Raw genomic sequence first — 17,572 nt, forward strand, 5'->3', positions numbered from 1 at the left:
AGAGAGTGAAAACAAAAACCCAGGGCTATTTCATTCCCAGCCCCATCACGTCACTATAGGTATGGGGACAGGAAGGGGCATGGGAAAATCTAGAAGGACTCAAGGTTCTGACAGTGCGAGTGTCACCTTCTTCAACAGCGAACCCGGGAAGGTAACAGCAGAACCTTAGAGGGTGGCTGTGAGAACTAATGAGGGAAGCTTTGTAACCCCACGGCTCACGGTGCAGGGATGCATGTGTGGTGCTGTAGCCGCGGTGGTTATATTTTGCTATTATGGCACCTGCTCAGGAGATCCTTGCTGAATGAAAATCCAACCGCCTCTTCTGCTTTCTAACTCCAGGGTTATCGGAGATCCAAGAACAGTCTCTCTGAGCTCCTCAGTTCCATCAGCTTGTGGCAGAAGACACTCAAGGTCATCGGAGGCAAGTTTGGAACCAGTGTCCTCTCCTATTTCAACTTCCTGAGGTGGCTTTTGAAGTTCAACATCTTCTCCTTCATCTTGAACTTTAGCTTCATTGTAATCCCTCAGCTTACGGTGGCTGAAAGGAACACGCTCCAGTTCACCGGGCTGGAATTTCTCACTGGGGCGGTGAGTTCGCCACCTGGGAGATCCAGGGACGTCCCCTGTGGTCACCTACCCTGTCCCCTCGTTTTGCCGGGAGGGTGCGGGAAAGTGGATGTTTAAACTATTTCCCTCCCCTCAAGTGACGTGTGTGTGACACTGTTGGATTTCTGCCCCCAGAGGTAGCCACAGTTATCCACACTGCTGCCTCTTTTTTGCACACTTGTCAACGCATCTTTGCATTTCCACAGGTAGCCCTTTCTTTTCTTACAACAGGTGAATTATTCAGTATATGTTATCTATGACTTGCTCTCTTTCATCAAATAATAGTGGGCATCTCCTCCTGCTGGAGACCTATGTTTCTTTTTTCTTTTGATTTCTACAAGTTGCAATGCTCCTTTGGGAAAATTTCTACCATCAAAGAGAACTAAGAAAAAATCCACTTTACCTCTCTCTCCTTGTCTAACACCCCAGCTTAGGGTATACTTTTGGAGACTTTTATTCTCCCTATGCAAACACTGACCTATCAGTGTCATAGATACATGCATAATGATTCTTTTAAAAATAAAAGGACAGCCAGGCAGGGTTGTACACACCTGTAATCCAAGGACCCTGGGGGCTGAAGGAGTGGGATCAAAAGTTTGAGTGCAACTTGGGCAACTGAGTGACTTAGCAGTGGACAGCAGTGACCCTGTTTCAAAATGAAAAATAAAATTGTGATGGTGATGCTCAGGCTCAGGTCAAAGGCCTTGAGTTCAATCCCCAGTCCTGGGGAGAGAGAGGAAAGGGAGAGGGGAAAGGAGAGGAAGAGGGGAGGGGAAGGAGACGGGAAGAGGGGGATGAAGGGCAGAAGGGAAGAGTGGAGAGAGAGAGAGAGAGAGAGGAAGGAGACAGGAAAGGGGAGAGGAGAGAGGGAGGGCTGGGGTGGTAGCTTGGTGACAGAGCGCTTGCCTAGCATGAATGAGGCCCTGGGTTCCACCTCCAGCACTGCAAATAAACAAATAAACTTAAAATAAGCATAGGATTATTCTTATATGCTGTGTTTTGTACCCTTTTTTGTCTTACGATATATCATGAACATTTTGAGAAATTACAGTATTCTTTTTAATAACAACCATAATTCATGTACACAGCTCCCTACTAAAGCATCTGGCCCCAGTCTCAGAGTTAACCTTAAAGCCATTTCTGCCTCTGAGATTCTGTGGAGTAGGCATGGCTACACTATAGCCCCAGGGCCAAATCCAGCCTGCTGCCTTCTCATGTGAATTTAACATGGGTTTTTACATTTAGAAGTTGTTGAAAAGGAACCAAAAATGAAAAAAAAAAAATGTGAAACAAGAAAATATTAAGAAATCCAAATTTTGGCTGGGCATGGTGGCGCATGCCTGTAATCCCAGCACTTGGGAGGCTGAAGCAGGAGGATTGTCGTGAGTTCGAGACCAGCCTGAGCTACAAAGTGAGCTCAAGGTCAGCCTGAACTGCATAGTGAGACCCTGCCCCAAAAAGACAAAAAAAGAGAAATTCAAATTTTAGTGTCCGAAGAGTTCTTTGGGACCACAGTCACAACCACTTAGTTTTCTTATCTCTGCTGCTTTTATTTTATGCTGATGAGGTGAGTAACTGCCCAGGCAGCTATCAGGCTTATAAAACTGACGCTGTTTACTGTCTAGGTCTTTACAGAAAAAGATCTCTTATTCCTGCAGTAGAACATCCATAGTAAAGTTTTATCACTTGTCTTTTTTTCTCTTTCCCCATTAAAAAAAATCCTCCTTGAGAGAAATGCTGTAAAATGGAATTATTGTATACACGTGTTCATTTTATTCCTTCTCCTTCAAATACCATGTACATTCATATATGGGAAGAATTATTATGAAACACTTCAAAGCATAAAGAAAAATGAGTATAATAAATACCCATACACCCACTATGTAGATTAAAATTTTTCCGTATTTGTTTTATTTCATTGTTTCTGGAAGCATTATTTTTTTTTTTTTTAGATAGAGTCTCACTATGTAGTTCAGACCATCCTTGAACTCACTATATAGTCAAGGCTGGCCTTGAACTCGCAGCAATTCTCCTGCCTCAGCCTCCCAAATGTTGGGATTATAAGCATGTACCACCATGGCCTGCTCTGGAAGCATTTTAAAATAAATTGTAGACATTTACATTTTAAATAAAATCATAGCCATTTTACTCTGAAATTCTTCAACATGCTGAAAAATAAGGACATGTTTCTACAGTTATAATACCACTTGTCACAGGGCTGGGGATTTAGCTCAGCGGGACAGCTCCTGCCTGGCAAGCACAAGGTCGCGAGTTCAATTTCTGATACCGGAAAACAAACAAACAGACAAAAACAAAACAGAATGCAACACCACTGTCACACAAACTAAAGTTAATATTATAAAAAAATCCAAATATTCACATTTTCCTTGGAATGTCATTGATCGTTTGCTTAGCAGCCAGAATCCTGTCAGAGACCAAACTTTGCATTCTAGTTTTTTCTCTTTAAATTTTTATTAATCTAGACTAACCTTCCCAACCCTAACCCCTCCTATCTTCTTTTTGACATTGGCTTATTACAGAAACTGGAGGCCCTAGTGTCCTACCTTCTAGAATTACCTGATTATTTCCTTGTGGTCTGTCTACTTTGTTTCTCTGTTCCTTATTTCCTGTAAACTGAAATGTAGACAGAAACACTTCATCTGCTTCCTAGTAAGCATGTTTGGCCATAATCATGAACAGGTGACAGACACACATGACACCTAGGTGTCCTGCTTTTGGTGATATCTGGCTTGGTCAGTGGGACTGGATGGTAATGCTGGGTCCCAGCATTGTCAAGTCATGCTGGTGTGGGATCCTTTCAGCTCTAAGGGCCTACTAAGAAACTATGTTCGTCCTTAGTGGTCTCAGATGCCTCTTTTCTGACAAAGTACAGTTGGAGCTCTTGATCCACCTATTCTGACTTGTTTTAATTAACCACAGGCTGAAAATATATGAAAAAAAATGCATCAGTACTGAACATAAACAGACTTTTCTTGTTATGCCCTAGATCATACAGTATACCAACTATTTACATTGTATTAGATCCTGTAAGAAATCTAGAGATGATGTAAAGTATATGGGAGGATGTGGGCAGGTTATATGCAAATAGTCTGCCATTTTCCATGAAGGACACAAACATCTATAGTTGGTATCTGCAGAGGTCCTGGAACTGCTCCCCATCAGATACCAAGGGATCACTGTGAATGTCCACACAACTGGCCCAAGCTTTCTGCAGACAGAAACGGTCAACTGAGTTGACCACACTCATTCACCATTTTCTCAAGAGCTCCACCTGACCTGGATCTCCTTATTCTCCTCTTCAGGGTTATTTTACGAAAACAGTGATGTACTATGGCTTTTACACCAATTCTACGATCAGGCACGGGAGCAGTGGGGTCTCCTATGACATGCAGCTGGCCTATATCTTCACAATCGGAGCGTGCCTGATCGTCTGCTTCTTCAGTTTGCTTTACAGGTACAGAGCATCTGCATACCCTGATTTTGAGGCTTATTTGAAATGTAGGCAAAAACCCAAGAAACTCCAAAATTACCCCCAAGTAACGACTTCTCTGCAGTGTTGACTTCCTACTGCTGCCTAATGGTTCCTTGTCCTACAGAGTAAAGTGTGAGCGCAGCAGAGGATGAGTGGCTTATGTGTGCCTTGGAAGCAGTGGGTCAGTGTGAAAATAATGATGGGGTGACCCACGCAGCAGTCTGGACAAATGTCAGAGAGGAGGTACACATTGGAAATATACACTGAAAATGTGTATACTCGTTTCCTAGGCGTGCTGGAGCAAAACACAGGGTACCTCAGTTCACGAACTCAGTCATCTCCATGATTCTGCTTGCAAACAGAACTAGGTGAGAACCAAACCAAATTTCCCCATAAGGTCAACACTGAACCTAACCACTGAATTTGATTTGGTTCTCATCCAACTTGGCTTGTGACAAGAATCATGAAAAGAATCAAGTTCATGAATCACTGTACCACAAAAGATTTATTTCACAATAATGGAGGTCATAAGTTCAAGACCAAGGATCAGTAGACTTAATATCTTCCAAGGACCTCTCTCCTTGATTTGAAAGTGACTGTTGCTTTAGTTTGCATGGGGAAGGTCCTCCAATGGGGCCTGTATTAAAGATTGATCCCCACTTGGCACTATTGGAAGCTGGTGGAAACTTAAAGAGGTGGAGCCTCGCGGGAAGTCATCAGGTCTTGGGGTGAGCCCTCAAATGGATTGTGGGACAAAGCAAGGGAGGGGATTTCTCCCTGCATCCTCTGGAAGGAGAACAGCCCTGCTTTTGAGACCCATTTGTTGACTTCTGACTTACAGAAATATAAGATAATAATAGCTTTGCTGTTTTAACTTACTAGGCTGATGGTAATTTGTTGTAAAAGCCGCAGGAAATGAATACAACTCTCATAATATCTCTGTGAGGTGGATACTAGTATTATCCTTATTACACAGATGTGGAAACCAAGGTGTAGAATGGTGAACGGGACAAGGATCCCACAAGTGTTAGATCCAGGATTAGGTTACAAGCCTGGTCTGTTTCCAAAGCTCTTGACCTTTAGGTTTGTATTCACGCTGTTTTGGGTGAAGGGTGTCGGGCTCCATCTTTGGTACTGCCTTTCACTCTGAAGGGTAGGACCACCCTTTGGCTAATCCCTGTTCTCCCCATTCCTGTCGTATAACCCTTTGGCCGTTTGGGTTTCTGTCTTCCCTAGCATGGCCAAGTATTTCCGGAACAACTTCATTAACCCCCACGTGTACTCCCGAGGGATCGCTAAACTTATCTTCTGCTGGGACTTCACGGTCACTCACGAAAAAGCTGTGAAGCTAAAGCAGAAGAATCTTAGCACGGAGATAAGGGTAAGGCAAGCTCACTCCTCCCACTGACTTCCCATGGCCCATCTCCTTCCCTCCTCTTCTATAACATCTTAAAGTAATAAAGAATTACCTTTTCATTGCCTGTGAGATTCATAAACAGTAAAAGGTAAATATCCATAATGCCTCGTGCGAGTGACAGTGTAGGGGAATGGGCCTTTTCACATGACTTGGCAGTTTTCTAAATTGATACAGCCTTCCTGGAGGCCAATTTAGCAATTTATGTCAAAATATTAAATTGCATATTTTTTTTGGTCCCATAGTCCCAGATTTATAATTTTATCCCAGAGCAGTGGTTTTCAGTCTAGAGCAGTTTTGCTCCTCAGGGGACACTTAGCAAGGTCTGTAGGCTTTTTTGGTTGCTACTGTTCGGAAGAGGGTGCTATTGGCCTCTAGTTGGTAGAGGCCATGGGTGCTGATAAGCTGCCTACAAGGAACAGGATGGCACCCACCCCAGGATTATCCAGCCCAAACGTCAGTAAGATGGAGGCTAAGCATTCTGGTCTATAGAAACCACTTTACAAAAAAGAAAGCAAGCAGAACTTGTCAAGAGGGACTTCGACCAAAAATCCACAGATATTGACTTCTTGCACTGTGTGGTCCCAGAGTCATTTGTCAAGAAAGAGCCCCATGGGCTGGGGATTTAGCTCAGCTGCACAGTGCTGCCTGGCAAGTGCAAGGTCATGAGTTCGATTCCTGGTACCGGAAAAAAAAAAAAAAAAAAGAGCCCCATGACCTCAACACACTTTCCTCAACAACAGGGTCCCAATCTATTTACTTCTGTCCATTCCTCTGAGAGGGGAATGGGGTTTGACGTAGTGATGGGGTTCTTGGTCATTTTGAGTTCTCCCATAGTCCATGCTCATCATGAACCCATGGATCCAGGCTGGGGATCTTTGCTAACAGAGGAGAGAGACCTGGAGCTTGACTTTTTTGCATTTGCAGGAGAACCTGTCCGAGATCCTCCAGGAGAATGTCAAGTTCACATTCCGCCAGCAGCTGGCCCGCTTTTCTGCTCACATAGCAGCCTGGCTTGTCTCAACGGGCGTGGCTGTCGCCTGCTGTGTAGCTGTGTTTTACCTGGCTGAGTACAACTCCGAGGTAATCAGATAGCCAGGGATACCAGGGTGCCAGATGGAGAACCAGGTGAAGGGATGGCATGCTGGAGAGGGACAGGGTCTGTATGTGACGCTACAGGTTGATGCTATACAACTTGTCTCACACAGTATTAGAGATGCCTGCTTGTGCGTCTGTTTCTTCCCATCACCTGGCTTAATACTTACTACAGATAGGCGCTAAGAAGTGGATGAAGTGAGTAAGAAAGTGGATGTATAGCTGGCTGGTAGTGCACACCTGTAATTCCTGTTCTCTGGGAGGCTGAGATGGAGGATCATAAGTTTGAGAGCAGCCTGTGCAAAGGTCCTGAGTTCCACACCCAGTACCACACACATACACACACACACACACACGCACACACACAGTGGGGGACTATGCAAGCTTGAAGTTTTTTCCTGGCCATATTAAGATCTACCCTGAAAGAGGGGAAATGAAATTACAATCTTTATAGGTCTGGCGTTGCCTACTTAGGGTGGAAGTCATGGCCAGCAAGCTGCAGGTGGAAAGATTTCTCACTTTCACTTTTGCCCTGAAGTAAAGGGGGCAGTTAAGAAGAGAGGATGCGGAAGTGGAGGCCTTCCCAATGTTTGAGCATCTGCCCTATACTCAGCAGCATCAACCTTTCGCATACCTCTAGTGGCCGCCAGTCGCTAGCGACTCCAGCTAGCTGTGAGTGGTGCTGTGTCCTTCAGCGGCCCCAGGGCCAGGTCACACACTGAATTCTTGCAGTGTGTCTGTGGGTTGTGTGACGATCTCCCCATTGAATAGATGTGGAAAGGCACAGAAATGCCAGCCACCTCCTCTCCAGTGCAGCTTGTACTTGTAGGGGGAGAGGCAGCATTGGAACCAGGTTGCAATGGAACTCTAAAGATCCGGGGGTCTCTAGATAGTGCGACCTGCACTCTAATTCTGTTGGTTGGAAAGCTGGTGATAATTAGTCCATTACTGTAGTCTGAAACCTTCAGAACCTTCGAGGGGTGCTTTCAAACCACCCAGGGGCAGATGGAGTCACAGACTGGCCTTGGGAGGAGAAAATGGGACTGTGAGGCATCAGATAAATCCACTGCCTGTCTTATCTAAGACCCGTAGGAAAGGCGCCTGGCTGAGGGTAGCCCAGGGTTGTACCCGGAGCCACTGCCAGAGTTTGAGTCCCCACTGGAGGAAGGGATCTCCATGTGTCACACAGACCCCAGCTCAGTTCTGGGGAAACCTGAAGAAAACAGACAAGGTCACATAGGAGAGGACGGGAAATTCCACAGAAATCAAACCTTTGCATCTTGGTGGGCCGGAGAGTGTCCCAGAGTGGCTGTCTGAGCTCAAACATGTCTGCATTCAGATCTGCCACTTCCTTGCTGAGTGACCCTAGGCAAGTGTCTGCGTCTCTGAGCCTCCATGTGCTTGGCACAGGTTAAGTACTAACTAAATGATCGTTTAGTAGCTAACCCCAGAGTAGCTGCTGCTCGGGCTTTCCCATCATGCACCTCTTTGGGGTGAGGCAGAGGGTGCAGCGCACAGTGGGCATCATGGTTCTGTCCTCCATCTTACAGTTCCTGAGGACGCACAGGGACCCTGGGGCGGTGCTGTTACTGCCTTTTGTGGTGTCCTGCATCAACCTGGCTGTGCCGCGCTTCTACTCCATGTTTGGGCTGGTGGAGAGGTACGAGATGCCACGGCATGAAGTCTACATCCTCCTGATCCGGTAGGTGTGTCTGTTATACCCACCCTAAGCCTCATTTCCACGAGTTAGAGGAGTTTTGTTCAAATATCAAAGTGAAAAAAAAAAAAATCAAAGTGCATACCTGTAACCCAGAATTTGGGAGGCTGAGGCAGGAGCAATTGCTGTGAGTTTGAGGCCAGCTTGAGCTACATAGTGAGTTCAAGGGGGCTGGGTATTTAGCTCAGTGGCATAGCACCTGCCTGGCAAGTACAGGGTCATGAGTTCGATTCCCAGTACCAGAAGAAAAAACCCCAAAAAATAAAATAAAATAACATAGTGAGTTCAAGGCCAGCCTGAACTACATAGAGAGAGCCTGTCTCAAAAAATAAATAAATAAATAAAACAAAAGAACACCAAAGCCCATGCTCCAGTAAGAAGCAATTCCAGATCTAAAATGTGGTGTGGGTTAATAGCCATAGAAGAACTCTGGGAAGATACTCCTGCTGAGTCCAAGTGCTTTTTGCTCAAAGTAACAGCTTACCTTTACCAATGGCTGAGAAATGTAGTTCTCTGGCATGACATGGACAGTTGAACAGGCGACACAATGTACCAAGGCTCCTGGCTAAGGAGTTGCAAGGGGACTGAAATTACCCATTGTCAAGCTATAATTCAGCCATCCAAACAGAGGTAGTTCACTAGTTCAGAGCAGGTGCCTTTGGGTGACTCCCACAAAAGCATCCTAGGTACTAGAGGCGACCCTGGGGTTTTGATAAACAAAGGCTAAACCTACCTAAATTTTGTCCTTATAGCTTTTTCCTGGCCGGTTCCCAATTGGTTAATTCCTGGTTCTGACAATAAGTCTGCGTAGTGCAGTGATAATTCCAGAGCTTGGTCCTTACCTTGGCTGCTGAGGTCTGGCCAGCTCTCCAGCCTCATTTCCTGCCTCTGTCTTTCTCGGTCCCCACCCACTCCCTTACCAGTCTCCTAAGTGCTCACAAGCATGCCAGACTGTGTCCCCGCCTCTGGGCCTTGGCCCTGGCTGTTCTTCCTGCCTGGAATGCTCTTCCCACAGACAGCTCCATGGTTCCCTTCCTGCTCAAGTATCACCCGCGGAGAAAGCTATTCCCTCGCCACCCTATTAAAAATAACAGCTCCTCGATGCCCTTTCTGCCCTTCACTGTCATTTTCTTACCACTGCTTAGTGTATTTTTATTGATTGATATCTTCCTTTCCCATAATTGATGGGCGAGATCTTTGCCTTGTTCACAATGGCTAGGACTTAATAGATACACAAGAATTGGAAAGTGAATGAATGAGCAAATCAATCAATCAATCAATCTGTCAATTATATCTGACTCATGGTGAAAATCCAGCCACAGGTGATTCATATACCCTCATTCCTGCCCCACATCCCAACCTCTGCACCAGGGCGCACCATTCTCTTAGGTATGTATACCAGGGGAAATGTTAGGTCTCGTTGTCACCACAAAACTTTGCATACTGGATGAGATGGACACTAATTTCCTGTACCTGATGATAGCATTGTAAAGATTAAGGGGAATGATTGATGAAAATGCTCAGCAGAGTATCTTGGGTCAGCCCCCAATGAACATTAGGTACAGTACATTTACTGTTACTTTAATGAGGAATTGAAATCAGACAGTTTGTAGACACAACAAAAGAGAAAGTATCGGTCACATAAATTAGGTGATGCTACAGTAACAAAAAGAAACCCCAAATATCAGTGGCTTAGAGCCCAAAAGTTTCTTTCTTTTTTTTTTTTTTTTTTTTTTTTTTGTCTTTCTGAGATAGGGTCTCGCTAAGGCTGGCTTTGAGCTCATTCTGTAGCCCAGGCTGGTTTTGAACTCACAAGGATCCTCCTGCCTCAGCCTCCTGAATGCTGGGATTACAGGCATGTGCCACCACACCTAGTAAAAGTTTCTTTCTTGTGCATGCTATATGTGCATTATGGGTTAGCAGGAGGGTTCTGCTCCAGTTAATCAGTGAGAAGTCCATTCCATGGCAACAGTGGCCATCTCGGACATTGCTGATGGCCATTCCAAGGAGAAGGCAGGGAGTTCTGAGGGTCTCACACTGCATTCAGAGCTCTGGTGTAGAAGTGGCACCCATTACTTATTTTCACAGTTTTCTTGCTAGAACTGGCCACATGGCCCCACCCAGCCAGCAGAGGCTGGTGGGGCAGAGACCTCTGTCCTATCATGTGCCCAAAAGGAATTATTGTTAGAAAGCATGGGAGACTGCCATGGAGGGTAATGATCACAATGTTCTCTTCTGTCATTTAGAAACATCTTCCTAAAGATATCAATCATTGGAATTCTCTGTTACTATTGGCTCAACATTGTGGCGCTGTCTGATGAAGAGGTGAGATTTCCGCACTGTTCTGCCCTCAGTTTGGTTTTGCGGTCTTTGCTCACCAGAGGTGTGTGGGTTTCCTGCTGGCCACCACAGCCCATTTGCATGAACCCCTTTGAGAGGAGACCAGGAGTTGGTGTAGAAGGCAGCATAAACTGGGGGGTTCGGCGGAGGCTCAGTGAGAAATTTGGTCCTAGACCCAGGCAGACCTGGCTTGAAGACCAGCTGTGTCTTCTACAGTCATCTAATCTCTTTAAGCTTCAGTTTTCTCATCTGTAAAAGTGGGAATAAACAATATCGTGGACCCAGCTTAAGGTGGGTATAGAACAGATTTTACCAAGTCTGATGCCTGCAAAGCCTTGGGATTTTGAATAAGATCTGTTTTGATCCTCCATGTTCCATTTTTCCCCCTGAAACTTAGGACACCCTGGGCTTTACCACTTTCCAGGGCTACCAGGTTTCTAAGTGCTGCCAGTGACAATTACACCCTAACCCTGACCCTTCCTGGCTCTGCCTTATTCGACCACATCTTTCAGCCTCCCTCTGCCTCAGAGGCTGAGCATCTGAACTCCCACTCTGAGAATGGTGTCCCATGCGGATTCAGGAACAAGCCAACCTCTGTAGCCATCACAGGGGGTGCCTCTGCTTCTGCTGCTGAGGTCCCCCTGAGATTTGGCCTCTACATCCTATAGTTTTTCTTAGCTGATGGCCATCCCAAACCCTTGGTTGCCTGATATGCCTGGGGTTGGAAGCAGAGTCAGGGAACCAAGGGCTTCTCTCCAACTCTGTATCACCCCTCGTTCCTGTACCCCAAAGTAATGCTGCTGTGTCCAGATTCAAATCATTTTGCATCAACATGGCACCCTTACCTTCTCACTCTAATTGTCAAAGCAGTTTAAAACAGTCTTCCAAGTTAATCTCTTTGGAGAAAATACCATGTTATACCTCTGTCCACTCACCCAGCCACCCACCCACTGTCTGATCCATCCATCCATTCGTCCATGGATCCGTCTACCCATCCATCCATCCAGTCATCTATCACCTATCTACCTCCATCCATCCACTTGTCCATCTATCCATCCATTTATTCACCTGTCATCTATCAACCTACTTCCACCCATCCACCATTTATTTGCCTGTCATCTACCAACCCACCCCATCCATCCATCCACTTATCCATGTATCCATTCACCTATCCATGTGTTTATCTGTCATCTATCCACACCCCAGCTGCCTATCCAGCCACTCATCAATCCATCCATCCATCCATCCATCCATCCATCCATCCTCAGGTTGTGTACCAAAAACTTCCCTCTCCTAAAGTCTCCCAGTCTATCAGTTCATAGTATTGACTTCCTGCAGAGGTTACTGACCACCAGTTTCATATTTCCAGTTTACACTAGCCTGCTAAACCTCTGGTTCAGTTTGTTAATGAGGCAGATGCTGCTTAATTTTTCATAAAGCCAATCATCAAAAAGAGGGGAACATTCTTAACCACTGATCCTTCTCATTGTGCTAAAGAAACTGATTAGCCCAGGCCACACATAGTGGCTCATGTAATCTCAGCACTCAGGAGGCTTAGGCAGGAGAATCACTGCAAGTTCAAGGCCAGCCTGGGCTACATAGTAAGACCCTGTCTCAAAAAAAAGAAAGGAAAAAAAAAAAAAGAAAGCTGATTATCCCTGGCTAAGAAAGCTAAGAAATGGGATGGCAGTGGGTGAGGATGGGGCTAGAAGGAGTTTGGATACCTGTGGAGGACAAGCTTAATGAGGAAGCAAGCACAGAAGGAAAATAAACCTGGTGCCTTTCTGCAGAGAATGGGCCTGCTTTTCTGGGTGCAGGGACATAGTGGCAGGAGCAGAACAGACGTGAACTGAGCAGAGGCAGCAGCCCTGCCGCAGGCTGACTCTTGTCTGCCTTCCAGTGCTGGGAAACCTTCATTGGCCAGGAAATCTACCGCCTCCTCCTGATGGATTTCGTGTTCTCTTTGGCTGATTCCTTCCTGGGGGAGTTTTTGAGGAGGTAAATAGAGGTTGGTTATGAATATTTTATCCTGTGCTGTAACCACATCCTGATTCCCAGCTGAGCGGCAAGTATGGGTGGGTCTCTTATGTACGTAACTTGTGTGTCGTTGTAATCTGTCCACTGTCTTTTGGGATATTGTTCTTTTCTAAATTAACTAAAATTTCACCTTAACCTGACAGCCTTGCTGTCTCAGTTTATTGGATTTATTAATCTGAGCAATGTAGTTGAGGATAGCGCTATGCAATGTAACACCCACTGTTGATTTGTATTAATTTGTCGAGACCCTGTATCACTTTGAATGTTCTTGCTTTGATTGGTTTATGTTCGTGTTACTGGTATGCTGCTACTGTTCTATTTTTTTGTTTGTTTGTGTCTCATGTACTACTCTCTTTAAAATTAAAAAAAAATTGAATCTACTGTGGGTACAGCTGCTCACATCATGGCGGTCAGGAAGCACAAAACAGGGAGGGCGTCACCTCTCTGGGCCACACCCCTAGTGACGCACCTCTTCTGAACAAGCCCGACCTCTGTCTGCAAGTCAGATCTGTGGCTCCCGTGATTCAGTCACCTTCCCAGAGCTCTGCCTCTGAGCACGTGAGGCCTTTGGGGTCAGGGACAGCATTCTTGTTCTAAAATCGTAAGAGCATCTTAGAATTTAGCAAAAAAAAAAAAAAAAAAAAAAATGGTTAAGTAACACAGTGAAAAGGCCCTGGGTTCAATCCCCAGTACTACCAAAAAAAGAAAGAGAGAGAGAGATTGAGAGATTTCTCTGCAAACTCTGTAATGATTTTGTTTGTGCACAGCATGGGACTTTTTTCTTTAATCACAGAATTTTTGTTTGTGAACAGCAAAATCATTGTGGAGTTTGCTTTCCTTAAGCCAATATGCTCTGCCCTCTTTCCAAGTTAGTACATCTAAATTTATCTCATTGTTTTAATTTTATTTAAGATCTATTTATTTATGTACTTATGAGACAGGTTGGACTTGAACTCAGTATGTATCCCAGTCTGGCCTCCAACTCATGATGATGCTCCTTCCTCGGCCTCAAGAATGCTAGGATTACAGGCATCCACCACCAGGCCTGGCTTCTAATTTTTATTTTAGATATCAGCTATATAGACATGAGGCGCTGTTCTTATTGACCCATGTGTGATTCCTTTTTTTTTTTTTTGCCACCCTGGGCATAAAACTCAAGGCATCGTCCATGCTAGGCAAGCTCCTTACCACTGAGCTACACCTCAGCCCTCTGTGGTTCTTTTTTATTCACTCACTCATTCATTCACTCATTCATTCATTTTTAAATGAGCTGAAGAGTATCTCCTTCCTTCCACATATTCTCAGGGCTCTCCAAGCTCCCATTGGGAGGGAGTGGCATGACACCACGCGGGTTCATTTCTCAGTGAGGAGATAGGATGTCAGCTTCCCTCACTCAGTTCTGCCCAAACCCACTTTTACTGCAGGCATTGCTCAGGGCGTGGCATCAGCATGAGAAGACTGGTTCATTTGTTTGTTTGTTTTTGACAGAAATTTATTATTGGCAACTTCTCTGTCTGGAAAAGTCAGTGTAGCCTCCAGTTTCCCCAGAGTAAATGGAAACCTTGGTTTCCTCCTTGAAGATTTGGGGAGCAGGGAAAAAGCATTAATTTGACTACAATTACCATAGATTTAAAATTTTTGTTTTATCCAGCTGGGGTTGTAGCTCAGTAGTAGAATGTGTGCTTAGCATGTGCAAGGCCCAGGACCAGAAAAAACAAAACAAACAAACAAATGAACGAACAAAACACTTTTTTTGTTTTATTTGGGTTATTTGGCTTGAGAGGTTCTCAGTTTATTTGGTTCATAAAAAAAAGTTTAATAAGCAGAGTGGTACAAACAAAATAATAGTTGGGATAATTAAATAATTAAAATAAAAAATGTCTAGAATTATTTTGAAATTACTTTAGCAGTATTCTACTTAACTGCACCATACTAATTGCATTTCCTCCTCAATTCTCTTAATTATCTTTTAAAATACATTCTTATGTATTTGGAACTTTTCAGACATTTGTAAGGGAACTTACAACTTTATTCTAAACTGGTGAAGGGCTTCGTGATTGATTGATGTGGGGAATCTTTGTGTGTGTGTATGTGTGTGTGTGTTTCTGGGTTTCATTTAGTTATATCCCCACCCCTTTTTTATTTTTATTTTTTATTTTGAGACAGAGTCTTGCTAATTTTCCCAGGCTGGGCTGGAATTTTCAATCTCCTGCCTCAGCCTCTTAAAGTGCTAGGATCACAGGTGTGCACTACCACACCCAGCTTTTTGAGGGCTCTTTTGAAGGAAAGAGTTGTGGTTTGGGTACTAAACTTAGTACATTTTCACAGGATCATTGGGATGCGATTCATCAAAAGTCTTGGCCTACAGGAGTTTGATATTGCCAGGAATGTTCTTGAACTGATCTATGCACAAACTCTGGTGTGGTAAGTTTTGTAGCTCTGTGGGATGACCTGATCAGCTCCTACTTGACTTAGAGTTTTGGTGGCAAGGTCCCAATCTGTTGTTTTAAAGCTGACACCAATCCCAGCTAGTCTGAGAGCCATTGGTTTTGTCTCTAGTCTATGATTTTCCTTTATGAGACTGTGAGGCTTCAAATATGAATCAGAATAGAGCAGGTCCCCGACTGGAGGCCCACAGGTTGGCTGCATGTGCGTGCATATGATCTGTTTGCCCCATACAATGCTATTTATAAAAATTTGAACCATCCCCTGTTGTGGTATGGTCCAAATGTTTGTGTCCCTCTAAAATTCCTATGTTGAAATCTTATTGATACTGTGAAGACAGCAAGAAGGCACCATCTTGGAAGCAGGAAACAGCCCTCACCAGACACTGAATCTGCCAGTACTTGATCTTGGACTTCTCAGCCAACAGAACTATATAAATTTCTGTTGTTCCTAGACTGACCAGTTTATGGTATTTTATAATAGCAGTATGAGTAAACTAAAGCAACCACCAATACTAAAAAATCAGGAGATTTCATATTGCCTCTAAATGCCTTGTTGGACCACTCATCCAACTCTGTCCAGGATGAACAGGTCCCCTGAACTAGGTGCCCACAGATGTATCAGAAAAGAGAAAACCAAGAGAGCCAAAATCCTGTGATCAGGTGCTAGCAGCCTCTAGGACTGACTGACTCCTGATTACCATCTTCAGTAACCTTTTATCCAGAATCCACCCAGGAGGCAGCAGAGGAATCAGAGGATATCAACTGTTTTAGCAAGGACAGTACAGCTCAATTATCATAGGAATGAGACCTGACCAGTAAGCCATCATGTTATCTTCCTTCACGCATATCTTAGCAAAGCATCTAGTACTGATCCCAGGGCTTACTATGCTTATGCTAGACTTCCTCCAGAACCCAACAATCATGGCTTGGTCAGGCCTCAGGCAATATACAAAATGGTAACTAAAGAATGTCCTTCTCCACAATGCCTGGCTTCTCTCCAGAAGGACCTGGCCCATCTCCCATGGTGGTGGTAATGTTTGGGTGGTCCTTGAAGGCGAGCATCTCCCATTCACCTGTCTCCACCTTCATCTGTACCTTCTCAGCACTAATTTGCTATTTCTCATTGTTGTATGCTAGCAGTGGAAAACTTTACACTGCGTCTATATCTCAACAGAAATTGGAGAATAAGGGAAGGGAGAGAGTGGACCAGATGTTTCTTATACTTGACCTGGCCTGCTACACCAATGTACCACCAAGCGGGGTCTCTGTGGCCTTTGGGAGTCACAACTTCTATTCTAGCACATATGTGTGCATGTATGTGTGTGAGAAAGTCAGCTAATTGCATCATGTACCAATTGTTGGGTTTGTTCTAGGGACCAAACCTTTGGTTCTAGGGTCTTGGGCATGCTAACTAAGTGCTGTATCACTGAGCTATGCCCCCAGCCTCCTACATCAACTTTTGTGTATATCCTCATCTAGAAACTTGAAATCAATAGCCAGTGAGTCTTTTCCCGTATGTATTTTATCATCATGGAGGTAATGCCATTATTCTGTGTGATGCATCACGTGCCCAGGTCCCACCTGCCGATTGAAAGCTGTGCAGTTAGGGTTGGCAACCTGGATTCTGGGGTTAACTCTTCCCCTCACCAGGAGCTTGAGCTTCTCTGAGCCTCAATCTCTTAGTTTGTAAAATGCACATAATAATACTGTAGTTGATAAAAATAATAAGTAGTGTTGAGGAGTAAATGTGATTATAGATGAGTTTGACATTCCAACATGCCATGTACATTCCAACATGCCATGTAACTGGAAATTTTATGTTTTCTGAATTTTTAATAAAGTTGCCTGAGTAATCTGGCTGTCTGCAGATAACTCGCTCATGTCAATGGATTCATTTTAGAGATAGGACTTTTCTTTGTCTTTTAGGTGACATACTTGTATACTTCTGGGTCACCCACTGGCAATTTAACAGCTTAAGAGTGTCTTCCAGCCACATTATTTCAACCAACAGGATGCCTATGGGAAAGTTAAAAGGTAGAGATAATAGTACCTATTTCAATGGCTTTTAGAGCAGAATAGGGGCTGGGGATTTAGCTCAGTGGCACAGTGCCTGCCTGGCAAGCACGATGTCGTGAGTTCAATTCCCAGTACCGGGGAAAAAAATGAAAAAACAAAACAAAACAAAACAAAAAAATAGAGCAGAATAAATGAGAAAATATATACACTTAAATGCTCAGTGAAAAAATAAAACTTTTTTAAAAAATATTTTTATTTTGAGACAGGGTTTCACTAAGTCACTAAAATGCCCAGGCTGGGCTTAAACTTTTGATCCTGCTACCTCAGCTTTCCAGAGTGCTGGAGTTACAGTCATAGTTACCACAATGCCCAGCTGACTTTTTTTTTTTTTTCCTCAAATACATTTT

General features: G+C 44.2%; 1 protein-coding gene across 2 annotated transcripts in view; it reads left to right on the forward strand.

The window, feature by feature from the left end:
- Nucleotides 1-17,572, forward strand: part of Tmc5 (transmembrane channel-like 5) — a 79,372-nt gene that overhangs the window by 46,753 nt on the left and 15,047 nt on the right. For both annotated transcript variants that reach the window (XM_013517703.1, XM_005391105.2), the window contains 8 exons: nt 340-588; nt 3,930-4,081; nt 5,336-5,480; nt 6,441-6,596; nt 8,159-8,310; nt 10,572-10,650; nt 12,566-12,663; nt 15,031-15,126. In XM_013517703.1, the coding sequence (XP_013373157.1) occupies nt 340-588; nt 3,930-4,081; nt 5,336-5,480; nt 6,441-6,596; nt 8,159-8,310; nt 10,572-10,650; nt 12,566-12,663; nt 15,031-15,126 (1,127 nt within the window). The remainder of the gene's footprint in view (nt 1-339; nt 589-3,929; nt 4,082-5,335; nt 5,481-6,440; nt 6,597-8,158; nt 8,311-10,571; nt 10,651-12,565; nt 12,664-15,030; nt 15,127-17,572) is intronic.

Source organism: Chinchilla lanigera, unplaced genomic scaffold, assembly GCF_000276665.1.
Source record: "Chinchilla lanigera isolate Chin_1 unplaced genomic scaffold, ChiLan1.0 scaffold00041, whole genome shotgun sequence".
Classification (NCBI taxonomy): domain Eukaryota; kingdom Metazoa; phylum Chordata; class Mammalia; order Rodentia; family Chinchillidae; genus Chinchilla; species Chinchilla lanigera.